The sequence below is a fragment of the Salvelinus alpinus genome, chromosome 2 (assembly GCF_045679555.1).
Source record: "Salvelinus alpinus chromosome 2, SLU_Salpinus.1, whole genome shotgun sequence".
NCBI classification, from domain to species: domain Eukaryota; kingdom Metazoa; phylum Chordata; class Actinopteri; order Salmoniformes; family Salmonidae; genus Salvelinus; species Salvelinus alpinus.
This window is the reverse complement of record NC_092087.1, coordinates 69105245-69129002: the sequence shown is the minus strand read 5'-3', so window position 1 is coordinate 69129002 and position 23758 is coordinate 69105245. Positions and strand designations below refer to the sequence as shown.

Genomic DNA, 23758 nt, shown 5'->3' with positions numbered 1-23758 from the left:
GTGCTGTGAGGCTGGGACCAGCCTGGCACCACATATATATATAGGCTAGCAAGTTTAAACCACGCTCAGCCTCTACTGTGACAGGCCAGAACTTTTACTGTTGTCAAATAGATTTGTGTATGGCCCCTGAACACTATAATGGTACAAACATTGCACTGTACAGAACAAATGTTGATTGTATGTCCATAAAACCATGTTCCAGTCTACTAAGTCCCTAGAATATAAAACAGGTAAGGTCATAGCATTTTAATAACTGCACTCTCTGATTTAGTGCATTATGACAAATTATCCTATTTACACTTTGTAGTCAATTTTGACACTAGAATAACTGTTTCGGACTCATATCGTTTTCAAAGGGATTCATTGCTCTTTAAAAGCAGTCGCTCTTTAAGCTAGGACTCTGGTTCACAGGCGGGAGCAGCACAGTATGTAACCGCCGAGAAACCCCACAGAAGACGACGAGTTGGGGGTGCCAACGCTAGCTAGTTAGTACACTGATAGACCTTTGCCCCACCTGTCGGGCACTGCTTTCCCACAGTTCTGTAAATGACAGCGAGGACAGGCGGACACTGCTAGCAAGGAGGACTCTGGTACACAGGAGGCGGGGCTGACAGTGTCCCTTGCCCCGGAAAAACTCAGATAATAATTTTATCTTTTAACCCATATTTTAATCGCATAGACAATCAGGGGAAATCATATATATCTAAAGTGTTACACAAGCATGAAGATGTCGTGCTCGAGGGGGGGAGGGGGGGGGGGGGGGCGGCGGTCATGCAGAAACTAATGGGACGCTTTGGGGTGGGGGGCGTTCATGAAGGAACCAATGGGAACCACATGCAGGAACCCTACGAATTGTGCTCCGCAATCACACACTATTGGTTCAGAGTGCAGTAACTTCACTTGCTGCTATTTGCCTTGTTTTTTTACTTTGATTATGAACTACAAAATCCAAGTTAAAAAAACAATGCAAACAGCAATTTAGGGATCAATATTTCGGTCAATTTTCTTGCCGACTAACCAACCCCCATTAACCGGTTAACAAACGGTTAAATTCGTTCCAAACAATAAGATGAGTGCCAACAGAAAATAGTATACAGTGATCCCTCGCCACTTCGCGGTTCACTTATCGCGGATTCGCTATTTCGCGGATTTTCATAATGCATTTTTTTTTTTTTTTTTGTGCATTGTGCTCTGCATTCTGATTCGCTAAAAACTCACTCCCGCTTCTTGTATCAAAACATGCTACGAATTGTGCTATCATTTTGTCGTCTCGTGCAGTTATGTGTACGTACATAAAACAGCTTGGCAAATTTACATTAAGTTGGCCAGGAAGGAAGGAAGGACTAACGCTTGGTCGCTTAGCAACCATGGTGCGAATGGCCACTGAACTTAAGCGAGTAGCTGAGGAATGGGACCCTTTGATGAGCCGTTCATTACAGTTCTCCAACGTAATCGATGGTGGCATGTCGGTGTACAAGGATCTTTTTGCAAAGAAGAAAAAAGAGCGACAACAGCTGCCTATCACTATGTTCTTCTCCCGAACAAACACACCTGCACCGCGGGCTTCAGAAGAAGAGAACACTGCAGAGCGCAGTCAGGATGCAGCGGCCCAGTCTGAAGAGCAGTGAAACGGCCTACACGTGAGTCACTGTATTTGTATACATGTAATAGTTGCTAATTGTAAAAAAAAAAAAAGTTTTCTATTTCGCGGATTTCACTTATCGCGGGTCATTTTCGGAACGTAACCCCCGCGATAAACGAGGGATTACTGTACATGGAAGGAACGGACATTTTTCATTAAGAGCTTAAAAAACATGCGACAATAGCAAGCCTATCCTCTCATATTATAGATGATAGAACATGCAACTACTGTAATGAAGCAGAGAATGGAATGCATCATTTTCAAACATTTGCCAAAATGCAATTTGCGTGAAAACAGTCTTCTAAAAGACGCACCTGATAAGAGCAGTTTCATGTGACGAGATGAACATCTTCATGGGAAACTAGTCTCGGCTCATTGATTAGAGACAGCCATTAGTTGACATAAGAAGGCTACTTTCTAACTCTAAACTCACTGTACATTGATATTTTCGGCAAAATAACAATTCCCGTCGACCAAGACACTGTGCCTGCTTTATGACCGACGATTTTGTTCAATTCTGACACCAATTTAATTCCACGAAATTATGCAAATTAACCGATAGACTGATAAGCATGACGGTCAAATGTATTTTCAGCGACTGACGGTTTACCTTTAACATCCCTACAGCAGTTACTGCGGTTTGCCTTGCTATTCTATCGGACTCCGAGTTCAGGCCTTCCTAATCATAATCACACACACCATAAGACTGGCAGTGATCCAGTTCTCACCAGAAAAAAACATACTACAGTCTTGCGGAACAATTACGATTGAACTGCAAATACCCAGATCATGGTAAGAAAGATAAAACAAAATATGTAAAAGCTAGCTAAGATAAAGGAAATGACAGAGTTATAATGATAGTTGTAAATTGGGTGGTTCTAGCCCTGAATGCTGATTGGCTGAAAGCCTGGTATATCAGACCATATACCACGGGTATGACAAAACATTTATTTTTACTGCTCTAATTACATTGGTAACCAGTTTATAATAGCAATAAGGCACCTTGGGGGTTTGTGATCTATGGCCAATATACCAAGGCTAAGGGCTGTGTCCAGGCACTCCATAAAGTGCCGTGCGTAAGAACAGCTCTTAGCCGTGGTATATTGGCCATATACCACACCTCCTCGGGTCTTATTGCTTAATTATACAATGTCAAATATTTCTTAAAAGTAAACATTCTCCTTGATGAAACATTTCTTACCTTATGGTGAAAAAATGCTTGAGGGTTACTTAAATACAACATTCAAAACATGAAAACATAACTACATAAAACCGTTAAGTACAGTTGGAATGTAGTTAGAACTCTCAAATTGTTTCCATCAAAAAGAAAAGCAGCAAGACAGTTGGTACAACACATTTAGATTGCAGATACTGCACCTTGCTTTTGCATTACCCATATAGTTGTTTAAGGTCATACAAAGGCAGAGTGCAGTATCAGCATAGGGGTCAGATCAGTGGTCAGGGTTGATATGCATAATTTTTTTAAATTCATAATAAGATCATCCATCAATGCATTACCACTTACATTGCCTTCATAATGTATACACACCCCTTGACTTTTTTCACATTTTGTTGTTACAAATTGGGACTAAAATGAATTTTGTCCTTTTTCAAAGATCTACTGTAATAATTAAAACAAATATCTTCATTAGATAATTATTCAACCACCTGAGTTAATACATGTTAGAATCACCTTTAGCAGCGATTACAACTGTCTCTTTCGGTAAACACACCTGGATTGTACAATATTATTTGCACATTATTCTTTTTAATACTCCTCAAGCTTTGTCAAGTTGGTTGTTGATCATCGCTAGACGGCCATTTTCAAGTCTTGTCATAGATTTTCAAGCTGGTTTAAGTCAAAACCGTAACTAGGCCACTCAGGAACATTCAATGTCATCTTGGTAAGCAACTTCAGTGTATATTTGGCCTTGAGTTTTAGGTTATTGTCCTGCTGAACGGTGAATTTGTCTTTAGAAAGCAGACTGAACCAGGTTTTCCTCTATGATTTTGCCTGTGCTTAGCTCTTCATTTATTTTTAGCGTTAAAAAAACTTCATAGTCCTTGCCGAAGAAGGGCATATCCATAACATGATGCAGCCACCACCATGCCTGAAAATAATGTATGAAGTGTGGTACTCAGTGATGTGATGGAATTGCCCCAAACATACAGTGCCTTCAGAAAGTATTGATATATTCTTACCCATCTACACACAATACACCATAATGATCAAGTGAAAACATGTTTTTAGGCATTTTAGCAAATTTATTGAAAATTAAATACAGAAATATCTCATTTGCATAAGTATTCACACCCCTTTGCTCCGAAACTCCAAATTGGAGCTTGTGTGCATCCAATTTCCTTTGATCATTCTTGAACTATAATTACAACTTGATTGTCTATATAAGGTACCACAGTTGACAGTGTATGTCAGAGCAGAAACTACCATGAAGTCCAAGGAACTGTATGTAGAACTCTGAGATAGAATTGTGATGAGGCGTATAGCTGGGGAAGGGTATAAAACAATTTCTAGGATGTTGAATGTTACCAAGAGCATAGTGGTCTCCATCATTGGGAAATTTAAAAAATATGGAACTACCCAGACTCTGCCTAGAGCTGCCCGTCCAAACAAACTGAACAACTGGGCAAGAAGGACCTTGGTCAGAGAGGTGACCAAGAACCCAGTGACCACCATGACAGAACTACAGAGTTCCTTGGCAGAGATGGGAGAACCTGCCAGAAGAACAACAGTCTCTATTGCACTTCACCAATCTGGGCTTTATGGGAGGGTGGCCAGAAGGAAGCCACTCCCGAGAGCATAAGGCAAAATATTCTGTGGTCTGATTAGACAAAATTGTTACTCTTTGGCCTGAACGCAAAGCACTATGTCTGGAGGAAACCAGGCACAGCTTATCACCTGTCTAACACCAACCCTACCATGAAGCATGGTGACGGCAGCATCATGCTTTGAGGATGCTTTTCAGCGAAAGGGACTGGGAGACTGGAAATGATAGAGGGAACAGTGAATGGAGCCAAATACATGCAAATCCTAGATGAGAACATGCTTCAAAGTGCAAATGACCTTTGACTGGGGGCAAATATTTACATTCCAATAGGACAATGACCCAAAGCATACAGCCAAAGCATTGCTGGAATGGCTTCAGAATAATAATGTAAAAGTCATTGAGTGGCCCAGCCAAAGCTTGAACTTGAATCCCATTGAAATTCTGTGTAAAGACTTGAAGATTGCTGTTCACAGCCACTCCACATCTAATTTAACGGAGCTTGAGACTATCTGCAAAGAAGAATGGGAGAAAATTCACAAATCCAAAGCTGATACAGACATACCCAAGATGACTCAAAGCTGTAATTGCTGCCAAAAGAGCTTCTACAAAGTATTGACTCAGGAGTGTGAATACTTATGTAAATGAGATTTAATTTTCAATAAATAATGTCAGATGTTTTCACTTTGTCATTATGGGTTATTGTGTGTAGATGGGTGAGATTTTTTTATTTAATCCATTTACAATTCAGGCTGTAACACAACAAAATGTGTAAAAAGTCAAAGGGTGTGAATACTTTAAGGCACTGTATCTACCTACACCATATTTGGCTGGGTAGCAAAAAAACTCCAGGCATTTTTCTCAAGTTTCACTGTTTGCATAGTTAGTCCTCTTGGCCTTTGTAGGGCAGTATAAATATCTAGTTAAAACTCGACTTGATGTTCAGTATCTTCTCTTTCAAGTCGAAACACAGCTTGTCCTGCAGTGACGAATCAAGGATATAGCTTGAAAAATGTACCTCAATCCAGGATGGAAGGTGTCGCTGATAATGATATAATTAGAAGATTGAAATGCTGCTTGCTAATGCTAAACCAGCCCTTTGGATTCCACAACCCTTCCGGCAGCTACTCACCCAAACACTAGGCGCCACCTATTCATGGAATCCAATGGGCTGCTTTAGCATTAGCAAGCCTTTATAGAACAGTTTTGTATGCATTTTTTACTGTGCATGATTTAAAAGTTGTCTGTCATGAAAAACGTATTGAAATAGCATATTGCTTGGTATGTGCACTCAGGTATGTCTAAAGGCTGTAGATCTATATAACATAGAGATCTATCATTCAGTTGTATCATTCAGTTATGTTTAATTCTGTGGTATACAAATAACCTCTGCACCTTCCCTCCAGACTCCTTGCAGCTCTCTCTCGCTGTTTCTGAAGAGAATGTTCCCCTTGAGCAGCAACACTTTGAGCAGGAGTGGATCCACAGTCTGTGGAAGGAGGACCCAGAGCCCACACAGATTAAACAAGAACATGAGGAACTCGGGGCCAGTCAGGAGGAAGAGCAGATTCAAGGGCAGGAGGCTGATATCATCGAGTTCAAATTACCTCTTCTTTATTTGAAAAGTGATTGTGATCAGGTGAACCCACTTCATTCCTTGACTCTTCTCCAAACCCAGACTGTGGAGAACAGAGAGAGTACCTCTAAACCAGTGGATCTCACACCTTTTGTCACTGTTACCCACCTGAAGGGTCTTGACATTCCCTGTGACCTTCCAAATAATCAAAACAATGCCTACAGCAACAGCTCAGCTGTAAGCAGTGACCCAGTAAGACTTGACAGCAGCCCACCATTGGATCCCAACCCATCAATGGGGGAACACTGTTCCAAACCCAGCACCACGTCTAGAAAAAAATCACCGCTGCTTTGACTGTGGTGAAACGTTTGCTCTGAAAGCTGACCTGCAGGGGCATGTGACTCTCGCCAAGAAGAGATGCAGCGAATTATGCCTCTGCAAAAAATGCTACAACTCCACCTGTAAATTGAAGGCCCATGTCAGACTCTGTCACGTGGAGAAACTCTTCACCTGCCCCTTTTGTGGAAAGACCTTCAAACTCAAAGGACACCTGTCCAGACATATGAGGATTCACACAGGAGAGAAACCATTTAGCTGTGATGACTGTGGGAAGAGTTTCATTCAGAAGGGGGACCTAAGGAGGCATGTACTGACTCACACTGGAGAGAAACCATTTAGCTGTGGCGACTGTGGGAAGAGTTTCATTCAGAAGGGGGACCTAAGGAGGCATGTACTGACTCACACTGGAGAGAAACCATTTAGCTGTGGCGACTGTGGGAAAAGCTTCAATCGGAAGGGGAACCTGAACTTGCACATATTGACTCACACAGGAGAGAACGTCCACAAAGAAAGAAACAAAGAAAGAAAACACAATGAAAAAACAAAGAGGAAATGAATAAGGACAAAGACATCTTGTTAGAAGATGGACAACACTTTGGAAAAGCAAAGGATCATTCATTCTGTGGGTTTCAGATAAATAGATGTCATGAATTTACTTTTGTAAAAAGTTCTATGTAAAGAAAAAGTTTGATTTGATCTAACAGTACAGAGTAGTTGAAAACTCACAGTCTGCTGTTCAAAGTCTCTTGATGTATTCACGTCATTATAAACAGGAATTCCTGGTCGTTTGTTTTTTAAATATCTGGAAAATAGTCTGACAGATGTTATTGACATTTAAAAAAATATATACTCCAATAAAATGTGTACTTGCATTTGTCCAATATCAATGTTCATCAATTTTGTACTAATGCTGCTCATTTATGATATTGATTTAATCTTGTATATATATATATATATATATATATATTTAAATACTGTTATTGTTCAGTACCATGTACTTTTTGGAGAAATGTCCTCTGGTCTGATGAAACAAAAATAGAACGGTTTGGTCATAATGACCATTGTTATGTTTGGAGGAAAAAGGAGGAGGCTTGCAAGCTGAAGAACACCATCCCAACCGTGAAGCACGGGGGTGGCAGCATCATGTTGTGGGGGTGCTTTGCTGCAGGATGCACTGGTACACTTCACAAAATAGCTGGCATCATGAGGGAAAATTATGTGGATATATTGAAGCAACATCTCAAGACATCAGTCAGGAAGTTAAAGCTTGGTCCAAATGGGTCTTCCAAATGGACAATGACCCCAAGCATACTTCCAAAGTTGTGGCAAAATGGCTTAAGGACAACAAAGTCAAGGTATTGGAGTGGCCATCACAAAGCCCTGACCTCAATCCTATAGAAAATGTGTGGGCAGAACTGAAAAAGCGTGTGCGAGCAAGGAGGCCTACAAACCTGACTCAGTTACACCAGCTCTGTCGGGAGGAATGGGTCAAAATTCACCCAACTTATTGTGGGAAGCTTGTGGAAGGCTACCCGAAACGTTTGACTCAAGTTAAACAATTTAAAGGCAATGCTACCAATTGAGTGTATGAAAACTTCTGACCCACTGGGAATGTGATGAAAGAAATAAAAGCTGAAATAATTCTCTCTACTATTATTCTGACATTTCACATTCTTAAAATAAAGTGTTGATCCTAACTGACCTAAGACAGAGAATTTTACTAGGATTAAGTGTCAGCAATTGTGAAAAACTGAGTTTAAATGTATTTGGCTAAGGTGCATGTAAACGTCCGACTTCAACTGTATATGGGAATGTCCCATGGTGCTCCCTTTTTGGAAGGAGGTTCTTAAAAAGCTTGAAGAATGGGTGGGACAGCCTATCCCAGAGTCCCTACAGTTGTGCTTATTAGGGGATATACACTATCGGTCAAAAGTTTTAGAACACCTACTCATTCAAGGGTTTTAATATATTTTTTACTATTTTCTACATTGTAGAATAATAGTGAAGACATCAAAACGATGAAATAACACATATGGAATCAAGTAGTAACCAAAAATATATTTTATATTTGAGATTCTTCCAATAGCCACCCTTTGCATTCTCTCAAGAAATTTTTATAATATGGGAACACTTTATGAATTATAGAAAAGACTGGAAGGTTCACATCCCAACAGGACAATGACCCTAAGGACAAAGCCAAGACAATGCAGGAGTGGCTTCAGGACAAGTCTCTGAATGTCCTTGAGTGGCCAAGCCAGAGCCCGGACTTGAACCCGATCGAACATCTCTGGAGGGACCTGAAAATAGCTCTACAGCGACGCTCCCCATCCAACCTGCGAGGATCTGCAGAGAAGAATGGGAGAAACTCCCCAAATACAGATGTGCGAAGCTTGCAGTGTCATACCGAAGAAGACTCGAGGCTGTAATCGCTGCCAAAGGTGCTTCAACAAAGTACTGAGTAAAGGGTCTGAATACTTATGTAAATGTGATATTTTAGTTTTTTTTTAAATAAATTTGTTCCAATTTCTAAAAACCAGTTGTTGCTTTGTCATTATGGAGTATTGTGTGTAAAAAAAATATAATTCATTTTAGAGTAAGGATGTAACGTAACAAAATGTGGAAAAAGTCAAGTGGTCTGAATAGCTTTTGAATGCACTGTATGTGGACGTCCTGGGCCAGGAATAGAAGACCAGCCCCGTGACTGAACATCCTTCTGCCCCCAACGGACCAACTCAAACTCCTGCAAGTGGTCCAGAGCCGACCAACTGTGGCGCTCCTGGATGTAAAGTGCAAGACCAGCAGAGAGGGCTGGCTGGGCTTCGGGCGTAAGAAGGACCACCTCTCAGATGACAACAAATATTCATATCCTGTCGAGAAACATTAGTGGAATAATACACCAAGCGCAATACACAGGACACAAAGAGTTTGTCATTTGGAAATGGTTGAGTGATAGTTGAAGATAGAAAACGGTAGATTGTTAAAGACTCTCATTCCTATCATCTTCTTCCACAGATTGTGTGGGATCAGACTCTCAGTAGATGGGTGGATAAGAGTGCAGAGCAGCTGCACAGGAGATGGAATCAACTTTCCACTGTCATTTTAAATCAGAGCATTTTAATTGTATTTGAACTTTGAGCGTGTTATATGGTTGCGTACTACTTGTTTTTACATTTTGTTGATATTTCATTTTACAGAGCAAGCCTCCACCTCCCCTACCAATGGGGATGTACCCCCCTCCTCCAATGGGGAACGCAGGCTAATTCCGGGCCTCTGACGGTCCTCCCAAGGATAATAAATATGTACTCTGTGGAAGCAGGTGAATAATAATAATTTATTCAACTTCTATAGTGCTTTTCATAGAATCTAAAAGGAGTTCAAGAGCAAAAAACAAACAAGCAACATATCAGGCCAGGTCAATCAATAGAGGCCAAGTCTTTGAATGCTGCATCCACCCAAGATGGAGAGGGTCAGTTCATGGCTTGAGCAGAGAGAGCTGGTCAGAGGATGGAAGACAGTTATAGAGTCTGCTGATGATCTTGTAGAGGGCAAGTATAGGAACCAGCCTGAGTCATATAGCCACTGGACTTCTCCTCTTCTACTTGTTTGTATTGTAATGTCTCTCAGGGTGATGGTCAGACTGATGTTTTTGATACATAAAATATATATACTTTCCAGAAAAGATCTCCTTCCATTTGTCGAAGATTTCAAATTTTTTCTTACAATTTTCCACAATTGTTTCCACACGTCTGCTGAATCTTTGGCCCATTTTCCCAAAACACGAAGCAGAAAACGACAACACTGAAAAGCGAAAGCAAACACTAAATTCAAAACAGTTTTCTCTCTTTCCAAAATGACACACACGCGTCGTATGAATAGATCTGTTTACCAACCAACAACACACTGATGTGATTAACACAAAACACTACTATGAATATCCCATTAGTAGGTTTATGCCTTTTCAGTGTTACACTGTAGCAGGTTGTAAAAGATTGTTACAATAATGTATACCTACTCAAACACACACAAATGCAATACAGTAACAAAAACATTGTAATGTATTCCCAACATGCAGTATTTTTGAACACTTGTGTTTTGTATGTAACACTTTCAGGAGAAAAACATTCAGTAAGATAAAGGGTTTTCTGTACAAAAATGTAAAAAATGAAAGTGGCTCATTCTTTCAAAACTCTAAACACAAAAACACATGCAAAATGTAAGAAAAAAGACATTAGGCTGCATCCTGCCTCCTATTTTGGTCTGGCCACAGCACCTCATCTACATCACAAGCGATGTTCTCCCTGAATAAACAGTGGGGAAAGAATCTTCTGGAGTGACGGATCCAGCCGCCGAAAGCCCCCACATCAACTTCACCACGTGTATCCTCCATTGCCTGGAGAAGATGCATGCGTGCGAGGGGATGGTGGTCATACACCTTCCATCGCCATGCCGGAATAAACTCTTCAATTGGGTTTAGGAATGGGGAATATGATTGGAGGTATAGAACAATAAATTGTGGCTGGTCGATGAACCAGTTGCGGACCAGAGCAGCCCGGTGGAAACTCACGGTGTCCCAGATGACAACATACCTGGGCTGCTCTGGTCCACCCCTCTACTCGGCTGGAATGAGGATGCCATGTAGTGTGTCCAGGAATGTGATGAGAAGGGCGGTGTGGTATGGACCAAGGTTGGCATGGTGATGGAGGACGCCTTGCTGGCTAATGGCTGCGCAATTGGTGATATTCCCTCCACGCTGTCCAGGCACATTCACAATGGCCAATAATGTTCCGTCCCATTCTTTTGGCTAGGTTGAAGCCAGCCTCATCAATGTAAATATAAACGTGCTGAATTGCAGCGGCATCCAGCTCCAAGACTCTGAAACAGACAAGACAATATGTGGCATAGACCTAGAGCCGTCACTATGGTGAGGCACAATACAGTACTGTAATGTGTCTATACAGTGCTTATATGATTGTAAATTCACAGTATAGTACTTACTTGCACATATTCATAGCGATGTTCTTTAACCCTCTCTGAGTTTCGCTCTAATGGCACCCTGTAGACCTGTTTCATCCGGATTCGGTTGCACTGTAATACACGGTCCAATGTAGACAAGCACACCTGGTGAATGTTATTGAATATTGTGTTGTCTGTAATTATGTGGTTCTGGATTTCTCGTAGTCTAATGATATTGTTTGCCACTACCATGTTCACAATAGCGGTCTCCTGTTCTGGTGTGAACAGCCGGTGTCTTCCACCATGGCCTAGCCGTCTCTCAGTTCTGCAGAAGATCCACAAATATGATATGATTGGTTACAGAAAACTAAAATAATCTATTTTCTTTCTATATGAAATTACATTACTGTAACATTGGCCAACAATCACTGAGTAACATAGGCCTACTGATATGTCGGACTGCAGTATACTACAGTATACATACATAAAGAGCATAGTGTAGATGGTAAGTAACTTACCGGTTCTCATTTCTGAATGTACGGATGATAGATGCAACCGTGTAGCAGCTCAGGTTAGGCTGAACTCTGCCCAGCCTCCCTCATACTCAATCCATGGTTGAGCACATTGTCAAACAATGTGGCCCTGACCTTATCTGAGACAACTGTCCTTCCTCGTCCTCGTCTTCCTCGTCCTCGTCTTACTCTCACTCCTTCCCCTCTAGCCTCTTGCTTCACCCTTGACTTCCATTTTCCTCCAAAACAGGAGAGCTCATCTGTGGCCTTTTATAGTGCTAAAGCTCTGATTTCTAAGTGAACAATTCAGCCACTAGTGTTTACACCTGTGAGGAGTGGGTGTTGCCAATTGGTGTATAGAGCTTGGCATTGTGATTGGCGTTGCTTTCCAAAGGGACTAAAGATATTTTAATATCTATAATAATGTAGAGAACTGTGTGTAGTGTTTCGCAAAAGGTGTGATATAGAATTGAAAACTTGAGTGTAAAGCAGAAATTGTGCTTGCAATTTTGCAGACTTGGTTTAGGGATTTGATACTTGAATTTCAGGTTTCTGTGATTGCGTTTCAACTTTCAAGTTCCAATTTGAGTGTGTAAACAATTGGGGAAAACTGTAATGCTGCTCATTCATGACATTGTTAGAAGTTATATATACACCTGATAAGTGCACTCCTGATAAGTGCACCTTGAATAAGTGCAAACTCTGTTTTAAGTGCATTGCAGTGTTTTTCAATAACATTCTTTATAATCGCTCCTGATAACCGCATTCTCTGGTTTATTGCAAACACTATCACATCAGTCCCTCTCAAGCCGTTACAGTTACCAGAAGTCGCGTGTTACAATGTGTTGTCTTTCAGTTCATGCAAGAAATGATCATAGATGACCATATCAGTTATTATAACTGTTTTCCCATTTGTAGTTTCTCTCTTTCCATTATTAGACTGTTTGGAAACTAACCTAAATCCAAGACGTGTTTGTTTTCGTCCCATGTAAATATAGTATTTTTCTGGGTTTTTTTGTACACATTTCAATCTCTTTTTTCCATTTTCAAAATAAATATACATTCCTGCAACCCGCCTCACCCAATGTGGTATGGATCAGCAATTTTTTAGACCTTATAACTGGAACCTCCATCAGTAGCTAGCTAGCTAATAAGCTGCTAGCTATTTAGTCATTGTTAGCCTCTGCTAGCGGTCTTTACCTTTAGCTCGGACTCCTGCCTCTTTAGCCTGGAAAGCTCGGATAATACCTGCCAGTCTGCACAGCGCGATACCAGCCCTGAGCATATCGGACAGTTTTTTTCCACTACATCTCCGGATTCCTGCCGCAAGCTCTGGACCATTACACCAGATCTTCGCAGCTAGCTAGTTGCTACTGAGGAGCTATTGTGGCTAACGCCCTTGTCCAGAAGCATGCACAAGTTAGCCCCAAGCTAGGCCCATCTCCCGGCTAGCAAACGAAGTACACAACTACAACACTTCTCTTGCCACTGGCCTGGACCCTTTGTCGACACGGAGCCCCGCCGATCCATCACGACTGGTCCGCTGGTCTGCTGACGTAACTCGGCCGATGTGCTCTCAATCGGTCTCTGCGTCGTAGATGTTTGGTGATGATCCATCTGCTAGCCCCGGCCTGCTCCCTGAACGCCATGTCTCCCGCTCGTTCAACGTAGTAATCGACTATCGAACTGTTCCCTGTTTCATCTAGTGCTGCTTATTGGACCCTATGATCACTCGGCTACACAGCCGATGCTTGCTGGACTGTCCATTAACACCAACCGGAACCCCCAATAGAAGCTAGCCAGCTAACTAGCTACTAGCTAGTAGTCAGTTAGCCACTGCTAGCGGTCATCAGCTAACCTTAGCCCGGGCAAACTCCTGACAGTCTGCATAACACGATTCAACCCAGAGCATACCGGACTGCTTTTTCTCCACCAAATCTCCATATCTTCGGATTCCTACCGCAAGCTCTGAACCTTTTCACCTGGATCAGCGCAGCTAGCTAGCTGCTATCCGAGTAGCTTCTCCTGGCTAACGTCTCTGTCCCGAAGCAAGCACCAGTTAGCCTGGAACTAGAACTAGAGGTTCATCAGCCACTCCTTGGGCTACAATACCTATTTTGCCAATTGGCATGGACCCCTTTTACTGCCAACACGGAGCCCCACCGATCCACCACGACTGGTCTACTGACGTAATCCGCCCGAAGGGGTTTCAACAGGCTCCTCCGTCGCGACGTCCCCTGAAGGCCCATTCGCTAGCCTGCTAGCCACAGGCTGCTAGCTGTCTAGAGCATATCGGACTGTTAGCTGAAGAGGTCCATCAGCCAATTTCTTGGGCTACAATACCTATTTTGCCAATTGGCCTGGACCCTTTTACTGCCTACACAGAGCCCTGCCGATCCATCATGAGGGGGAAACAGACTCTTCCTCCGCGACGTCCCCCTAAGGTCCTTCTGCTAGCCTGCTAGCGCCGGCCCGCTAGCTGTCTGAATCACCGTGTCTACAGTTTGCCTAGCTACTCACTGGTCCCTATAATCACACGGCTACGCATGCCTCTCCCTAATGTCAATTTGCCTTGTCCATTGCTGTTTTGGTTAGTGATAATTGTCTTATTTCACTGTAGAGCCTCCAGCCCTGCTCAATATGCTTTAGCTAGCCCTTTTGTTCCACCTCCCACACATGCGGTGACCTCACCTGGTTTAAATGGTGTCTCTAGAGACAAAACTTCTCTCATCGTCACTCAATGCCTAGGTTTACCTCCACTGTATTCACATCCTACCATACCCTTGTCTGTACATTATGCCTTGAATCTATTCTTCCCCGTCCAGAAACCTGCTCCTTTTACTCTCTGTTCCGAACGCACCAGACGACCAGTTCTCATAGCCTTTAGCCGTACCCTTATCCTACTCCTCCTCTGTTCCTCTGGTGATGTAGAGGTTAATCCAGGCCCTGCAGCGCCTAGCTCCACTCCCATTCCCCAGGCACTCTCATTTGTTGACTTCTGTAACCGTAAAAGCCTTGGTTTCATGCATGTTAACATTAGAAGCCTCCTCCCTAGATTTGTTTTATTCACTGCTTTAGCACACTCTGCCAACCCGGATGTCCTAGCGGTGTCTGAATCCTGGCTTAGGAAGGTCACCAAAAATCCTGAAATTTCCATCCCTAACTATAACATTTTCCAACAAGATAGAACTGCCAAAGGGGGTGGAGTTGCAATCTACTTCAGAGATAGCCTGCAGAGTTCTGTTATACTATCCAGGTCCGTGCCCAAACAATTCGAGCTTCTACTTCTAAAAATACACCTTTCCAGAAACAAGTCTCTCACCGTTGCAGCTTGTTATAGACCACCTTCAGCCCCCAGCTGTGCCCTGGACACCATATGTGAATTGATTGCCCCCCATCTATCTTCAAAGCTCGTACTGTTAGTTGACCTAAACTGGGACATGCTTAACACCCTGGCCATCCTACAATCTAAGCTAGATGCCCTCAATCTCACACAGATTATCAATGAACCTACCAGGTACAACCCCAAATCCATAAACACGGGCACCCTCATAGATATCATCCTGACCAACCTGCCCTCTAAATACACCTCTGCTGTCTTCAACCAGGATCTCAGCGATCACTGCCTCATTGCCTGTGTCCGTAATGGGTCTGCGGTCAAACAACCACCCCTCATCACTGTCAAACGCTCCCTAAAACACTTCAGGGAGCAGCCTTTCTAATCGACCTGGCCCGGGTATCCTGGAAGGATATAGACCTCATTCCGTCAGTAGAGGATGCCTGGTTATTCTTTAAAAGTGCTTTCCTCACCATCTTAAATAAGCATGCCCCGTTCAAAAAATGTAGAACCAGGAACAGAAATAGCCCTTGGTTCACTCAAGACCCATCTGCCCTTGACCAGCACAAAAACATCCTGTGGTGTACCGCATTAGCATCGAATATCCCACACAGGCAGTTAGGAAAGTAAAGGCTAGCTTTTTCAAACAGAAATTTGCATCCTGTAGCACAAACTCCAAAAAGTTCTGGGACACTGTAAAGTCCATGGAGAATAAGAGCACCTCCTCCCAGCTGCCCACTGCACTGAGGCTAGGAAACACTGTCACCACCGATAAATCCACGACAATTGAGAATTTCAATAAGCATTTAACTACGGCTGGCCATGCTTTCCACCTGGCTACCCCTACAACGGTCAACAGCCCTGTACCCCCCGCAGCAACTTGCCCAAGCCCCCCCTCCGCTTCTCCTTCAACCAAATCCAGACAGCTGATGTTCTGAAAGAGCTGCAAAATCTGGACCCCTACAAATCAGCCGGGCTAGACAATCTGGACCCTTTCTTTCTAAAATGATCGGCCGAAATTGTTGCAACCCCTATTACTAGCCTGTTCAACCTCTCTTTCGTGTCGTCTGAGATTTCCAAAGATTGGAAAGCAGCTGCGGTCATCCCCCTCTTCAAAGGGGGGACACTCTTGACCCAAACTGCTACAGACCTATATCTATCCTACCCTGCCTTTCTAAGGTCTTCGAAAGCGAAGTCAACAAACAGATCACCGACCATTTCGAATCCCACCATACCTTCTCCGCTATGCAATCTGGTTTCCGAGCTGGTCATGGGTGCACCTCAGCCACGCTCAAGGTCCTAAACGATATCACCTGGCTAAGGCTTTCGACTCTGTCAATCACCACATTCTTATCGGCAGACTCAACAGCCTTGGTTTCTCAAATGACTGCCTCGCCTGGTTCAACTACTTCTCAGACAGAGTTCAGTGTGTCAAATCGGAGGGCCTGTTGTCCGGACCTCTGGCAGTCTCTATGGGGGTGCATCAGGGTTCAATTCTCGGGCCGACTCTTTTCTCTGTATACATCAATGATGTTGCTCTTGCTGCTGGTGATTCTCTGATCCACCTCTACGCACACAACACCATTCTGTATACCTCTGGCGCATCTTTGGACACTGTGTTAACAAACCTCCAGACGAGCTTCAATGCCATACAACTCTCCTTCCGTGGCCTCCAACTGCTCTTAAATGCAAGTAAAACTAAATGCATGCTCTTCAACCGATCGCTGCCCGCATCTGACTTCGGCAATGTCATTTACAAAATATCCTCCAACACTCTACTCAACAAATTGGATGCAATCTATCACAGTGCCATCCGTTTTGTCACCAAAGCCCCATATACTACCCACCACTGCGACCTATATGCTCTCGTTGGCTGGGCCTCGCTTCATATTCGTCGCCAAACCCACTGGCTCCAGGTCATCTATAAGTGTTTGCTAGGTAAAGCCCTGCCTTAGCTCACTGGTCACCATAGCAGCACCCACCCATAGCACGCGCTCCAGAAGGTATATTTCACTGGTCACCCTCAAAGCCAATTCTTTCTTTGGCTGCCTTTCCTTCCAGTTCTCTGCTGCCAATGACTGGAACGAATTGCAAAAATCACTGAAGCTTGAGACTCATATCTCCCTCACTATCTTTAAGCATCAGCTGTCAGAGCAGCTCACAGATCATTGCACCTGTACATAGCCCATCTGTAAATAGCCCATCCAACTACCTCATCCCCATATTGTTTTTTTCTCCTTTGCACCCAAGTATCTCTACTTGCGCATTCATCTTCTGCACATCTATCACTCGTGTTTAATTGCTAAATTGTAATTACTTCGTCACTACGACCTATTTATTGCCTTACCTCCCTAATCTTACCTCATTTGCACACACTGTATATAGATTTTTTCTATTGTGTTATTGACTGTACGTTTGTTTATTCTATGTGTAACTCTGTGTTGTTGTTTGTGTCGCACTGCTTTGCTTTATCGTTGCCAGGTCGCAGTTGTAAATGAGAACTTGTTCTCAACTGGCCTACCTGGTTAAATAAAAGGTGTTTATTTTTATTTTTATGTCTGTGTACCTTCTAGTAAACATCCATCCACGTGGGGATGCTGTGATGTGTTTACTGGCTCACAACCGACTGATACAAACAGAAGAAGACAATGCGGAAGTAAAACTGGGAGATGGTTTGTTTTGTGGACAGCGGCAACCATTACTTTCTCGTGGATAAAACCATACCACAGACAAAAGAGGTTCGTTATCAGTGTATACTCACCTCTCAGTCGACTAAACATGTCTACATTACAAATGTTGCGCCTGTTCTTAAATGAGCGTTTAACGGCGGCTGCTGTGGAGATTTTCGGGGCGGTTGAGAAAACGGTAGTCGAGTACCAGGAAGAGAATGATCGGCTACGGAGACTGCTTCGGATTGCACCGGACATAAAACTATGTAGAGAAGGTTCGTATGTAGATTTACAAATACCTAGCTACAATAATGTTTTATGAACAGCTAAGTTGTTTAGACAAACAGTGATTACCATTTAATACATTTTTAAATAGTTCAATGTAACGTTTATTGTGCATTATGAAAAAGTTGTCACGAAAAGCTTATTGAAATAGCATATAGCTCGGTATGTGTACACCGGCATGTCTTAACGTTGGTTATATACAGTACCAGTCAAGAGTTTGGACACACCTACTCATTCAAGGGTTATTCTTTGTTTTTACTATTTTCTACATTGTAGAATAATAGTGAAGACTTCAAAACTATGAAATAACACATGGAATCATGTAGTAGCCAAAAAAGTGTTAAACAAATCAAAATATATTTTTTATTCTTCAAAGTAGCCACTCTTTGCCTTGATGACAGCTTTGCACACTCTTGGAATTCTCTCAACCAGCTTCACGAGGAATGCTTTTCCAACAGTCTTGAAGGAGTTCCCACATATGCTGAGCACTTGTTGGCTGCTTTTCCTTCACTCTGCGGTCCAACTCATCCCAAACCATTTCAATTGGGTTAAGATCGGGTGATTGTGTAGGCCAGGTCATCTGATGCAGCACTCCATCACTCTCTTTCTTACTTAAATATCCCTTACACAGACTGGAGGTGTGTTGGGTCATTGTTCTGTTGAAAAACAAATGATAGTCCCACTAAGCGCAAACCAGATGGGATGGTGTATCAATGCAGCATGCTGTGGTAGCCACGGTGGGAACCACACATGCGGAGATCATGCGTTCACCTACTCTGCGTCTCACAAAGACATGGCGGTTGAAACCAAAAATCTCAAATTTGGACTCATCAGACCAAAGGACTGTTTCCACTTGTCTAATGTCTATTGCTTGTGTTTCTTGGCCCAAGCAAGTCTCTTCTTCTTCTTATTGGTGTCCTTTAGTAGTGGTTTCTTTGTAGCAATTCGACCATGAAGGCCTGATTCACGCAGTCTCCTCTAAACAGTTGATGTTGGGATGTGTCTGTTACTTTAACTCGGAAGCATTTGGGCTGCAATCTGAGGTTCAATTAACTCTAATGAACTTATCCTCAGCAGCAGAGGTAACTCTGGGTCTTCCTTTCCTGTGGCGGTCCTCATGAGACCCAGTTTCATCATAGCGCTTGAGTGTTTTTGCGACTGCATTTGAAAAAAACGTTCAAAGTTCTTCACATTTCCTGGATTGACTGACTTTCATGTCTTAAAGTAATGTACTGTCGTTTCTCTTTGCTTATTTGACCTGTTCTTGCCATAATTTGGACTTGGTCTTTTATCAAATAGGGCTATCTTCCTTACCACCCATACCATGTCTCAACACAACTGAATAGCTCAAACGCATTAAGAAGGAAAGAAATTCCACACATTTAACAGGCACACCTGTTAATTGAAATGCATTCCAGGTGACTACCTCATGAAGCTAGTTGAGAGAATGCCAATAGTGTGCAAAGCTGTCAAGGCAAAGGGTGGCTATTTGAAGAATCTCAAATATAAAATATATTTTGATTTGTTTAACACTTTTTGGTTACTACATGATTCCATGTGTGTTATTTCATAGTTTGATGTCTTCACTATTGTAAAATGTAGAAAATAGTCAAAATAAAGAAAAACCCTTGAATGACTGTGTCCAAACTTTTGACTAGTACTGTGTATCTTCTATAGAGATGAAGGGTTTTTATTTATATGGTATAGATAACCTCTGCTCCTCCTCGCCTTCCCTCCAGAGTCCCTTCGGTTATCTGTTGCTGTCACTGAAAACGAGGTTCCCCCTGAGCAGCAGGAGTGGAGAACCAGTCTGCAGCAGGAGGACCTAGAACCCACACAGATTAAAGAGGAACAGGAGGAACTCTGGACCTGTCAGGAGGAAGATAGTGTGTTCAAATTACCTCCAATTTGTGTGAAAAGTAAATGTGATCAGGAAAACCAACAGTCCTTTTCTCTTCCCCAAACCCAGACAGTGGAGAACAGAGACAGTAACTCTAAACCAGTGGATCTCCCACATTTTGTCACCGTTACCCACCTAGAGGGTCTCGACATTCCCTGTGACCCTCCAGATAATCAAAACAATGCCTACAGCCACAGCTCAACTGTAAGCAGCGACCCAGTAGGACTTGACAGCAGCCCACCATTGAATTCCAACCCATCAATGAGGGAACACTGTTCCAAACCCAGCACCACGTCTAGAAAAACTCACCGCTGCTTTGACTGTGGTGAAACGTTTGCTCTGACAGCTGACCTACAGGGGCATGTGACTCTCGCCAAGAAGAGACCCAGCGAATGCCGCCTCTGCAAAAAACACTACAACTCCACCTGTAAATTAAAGGCCCATGTCAGATTCTGTCACGTGGAGAAACCCTGCACCTGCCCCTTTTGTGGAAAGACCTTCAAACTCAAAGGACACCTGTCCAGACATATGAGGATTCACACAGGAGAGAAACCATTTAGCTGTGGTGACTGTGGGAAGAGTTTCATTCAGAAGGGGGACCTAAGGAGGCATGTACTGACTCACACTGGAGAGAAACCATTTAGCTGTGGTGACTGTGGGAAAAGCTTCAATCGGAAAGGGAACTTGAACTTGCACATACTGACTCACACAGGAGTGAACGTCCACAAAGAAATAAACAAATAAAGAAAACAGAATAAAAGCACAGAAAGAATTAGCACAAAGACATCTTGTTAGAAGATGGACAACACTTTGGAAAAGCAAAGCAACTGGATCATTCATTCTCTGGGTTTTAGAATAATAGATTCACTTTTGTAAAACATTCTATGAACAATAAAGTTTGATTTTATATAACAGTACAGAGTACAGTAGTTAAACATACATGTCTTATGTTCAGTCTCTTGATGTTTTCATGTCATTATAAACCGGAATTCCTGGTAGTTTGTTTTGGAATGTCTCCAGAATAGTCTGACAGATGTTATTGATAAAAAACATTTTTTAAATGAATACTTCCAGAAAATATAATTCTCCAGTCCAATATAATTTTTATATATATATATATATATATATATACACACACAGTTGAAGTCAGAAGTTTACTTACACCTTAGCCAAATACATTTAAACTCAGTTTTTCACAATTCCTGACATTTAATCCTAGTAAAAAGTCCCTGTCTTAGATCAGTTTATTTTTAAGAATGTGAAATGTCAGAATAATAGTAGAGAGAATGAATTATTTCAGCTTTTATTTCTTTCATCACATTCCAAGTGGGTCAGAAGTTTACATGCACTCAATTAGTATTTGGTAGCATTGGCTTTAAATGGTGTAACTTGGGTCAAATGTTTTGGGTAGCTTTCCACAAGCTTCCCACGATAAGTTGGGTGAATTTTGGCCCATTCCTCCTGACAGAGCTGGTGTAACTGAGTCAGGTTTGTAAGCTTCCTTGCTCGCACACGCTTTTTCAGTTCTGCCCACAAAATTTCTATAGGATTGAGGTCAGGTCTTTGTGATGGCCACTCCAATACCTTGACTTTGTTGTCCTTTAGCCAATTTGCCACAACTTTGGAAGTATGCTTGGGGTCATTGTCCATTTGGAAGACCCATTTGGACCAAGCTTTAACTTCCTGACTGATGTCTTGAGATGTTGCTTCAATATATCCACATCATTTTCCATACACATCATTTTCCTTCCTCATGATGCCATTTATTTTGTGAAGTGCACCAGTCCCTCCTGCAGCAAAGTCCCCCCACAACATGATGCTGCCACCTTCGTGTTTCACGGTTGGGATGGTGTTCTTCGGCTTGTAAGCCTAACCCTTTTTCCTCCAAACATAACGATGGTCATTATGGCCAAACAGTTCTATTTTTGTTTCATCAGACCAGAGGACATTTCTCCAAAAAGTACGATCTTTGTCCCCATGTGCAGTTGCAAACCGTAGTCTGGCTTTTTGTATGGCGGTTTTGGAGCAGTGGCTTCTTCCTTGCTGAGCAGCCTTTCAGGTTATGTCGATATAGGACTTGTTTTACTGTGGATATATTGTCACGCCCTGACCTTAGATATCTGTTTTTCTATACATTTTGGTTAGGTGTGACTAGGGTGGGTATGCTGGTTTTTGTATGTCTAGGGGTGTTGTATGTCTAGTGGTTTTGTATGTCTATGTTGGCCTGATATGGTTCCCAATCAGAGACAGCTGTTTATCGTTGTCTCTGATTGGGGATCATATTTTATGTAGCCATATTCCTCGTTTGTGTTGTGGGATCTTGTCTACATTGAGTTGCGTTAGTGCACACCTGTAGCTTCACGTTTCGTTTGGTTGTTTTGTGAGGTGAGTTTCAGTTGATTAAAATTATGTGGAACTCTACTCACGCTGCGCCTTGGTCTCATCCTTTCAACGATCGTGACATATATAGATACTTTTGTACCTGTTTCCTCCAGCATCTTCACAAGGTCCTTTGCTGTTCTGGGATTGATTTGCACTTTTCACACCAAAGTATGTTCATCTCTAGGAGACAGAATGCGTCTCCTTCCTGAGCGGTATGACGGCTGCGTGGTCCCATGGTGTTTATACTTGCGTACTATTGTTTGTACAGATGAACGTGGTACCTTCAGGCGTTTGGAAATTGCTCCCAAGGATGAACCAGACTTGTGGAGGTCTACAATTTTTTGGGGCTGATTTCTTTTGATTTTCCCATGATGTCAAGCAAAGATGCACGGAGTTTGAAGGTAGGCCTTGAAATACATCCACAGGTACACCTCCAATTGACTCAAATGATGTAAATTAGCCTATCAGAAGCTTCTAAAGCCATTACATAATTTTCTTGTATTTTCCAAGCTGTTTAAAGGCACAGTCAACTTAGTGTATGTAAACTTCTGACCCACTAGAATTGTCATACAGTGAATTATAAGTGAAATAATCTGTCTGTAAACAATTGTTGGAAAAATTACTTATGTCATGCACAAAGTAGATGTCCTAACCGACTTGCCAAAACTATAGTTTGTTAACAAGAAATTTGTGGAGTGGTTGAAAAACAAGTTAATGACTCCAACCTAAGTGTATATAAACTTCAGACTTCAACTGTAAATGTGGTATAGCTGATTTTACATTATGACACGATAATGCAATAATGAAAAAGATCATTATGGCCTAAAATGTCACAATTTTGTAACGTGGCTGGTCATAATGGTAAGTTGTCTGGATGTCATTGGTATTCATTGCTGTGACATAGGCCTAAGTAACACAACTATAAGTTATGACATATGCAGTCATGATTGTGACTCAAGTATAGTGTGTCTTAATAGTACCAGTAAACTTGTACTGTCTCATAATCCAGCCTCAAGACGAGAGAGGAAGTGGATGGGTTTTTCCCAAGGTGAAAAGCAGGGCCTTTTCTAGCCTTTTGGGGGCCCTAAGCAAGATTTGGTTGGAGGGCCCCCCCACCAAGCGGGCACAAATGTTTAGTGGCTTACCCTCTTGATAGCAGAGAGAAATGTCACTAAGTTAATTTGATGTTAATGCGAGTGTAGCGAAATGCTTGTGCTTCTAGTTCTGACAGTGCAGTAATATCTAACAAGTAGTCTAACAATTCCACAACTACCTAATACACACACATCTAAAAGGGATGGAATAAGAACATGTACATACAGTATAAATATATGGATGAGCGGCATAGGCAAGATGCAATAGATGGTATAAGATACCGTA

The 23758-nt window shown here is 42.3% G+C and overlaps 1 protein-coding gene and 1 long non-coding RNA gene across 2 annotated transcripts; one reads left to right on the top strand and one right to left on the bottom strand.

The window, feature by feature from the left end:
• Positions 1 to 9653: 9653 nt before the first annotated feature.
• Positions 9654 to 18031, bottom strand: LOC139567546 (uncharacterized). The gene is made up of 4 exons (XR_011673423.1): positions 17904 to 18031; positions 11543 to 11618; positions 11336 to 11425; positions 9654 to 11212 (listed from the first exon to the last, which is right to left on the bottom strand). It is a non-coding gene; the product is annotated as an uncharacterized lncRNA (long non-coding RNA).
• On the top strand, positions 17520 to 20910 carry LOC139567545 (zinc finger protein 16-like). The gene is made up of 2 exons (XM_071388890.1): positions 17520 to 18086; positions 19836 to 20910. Exons 1-2 carry the CDS (start codon positions 17921 to 17923, stop codon positions 20738 to 20740), a joined length of 1071 nt encoding a protein of 356 aa, XP_071244991.1. The 5' UTR covers positions 17520 to 17920; the 3' UTR covers positions 20741 to 20910.
• The last annotated feature ends 2848 nt before the right edge of the window (positions 20911 to 23758 follow it).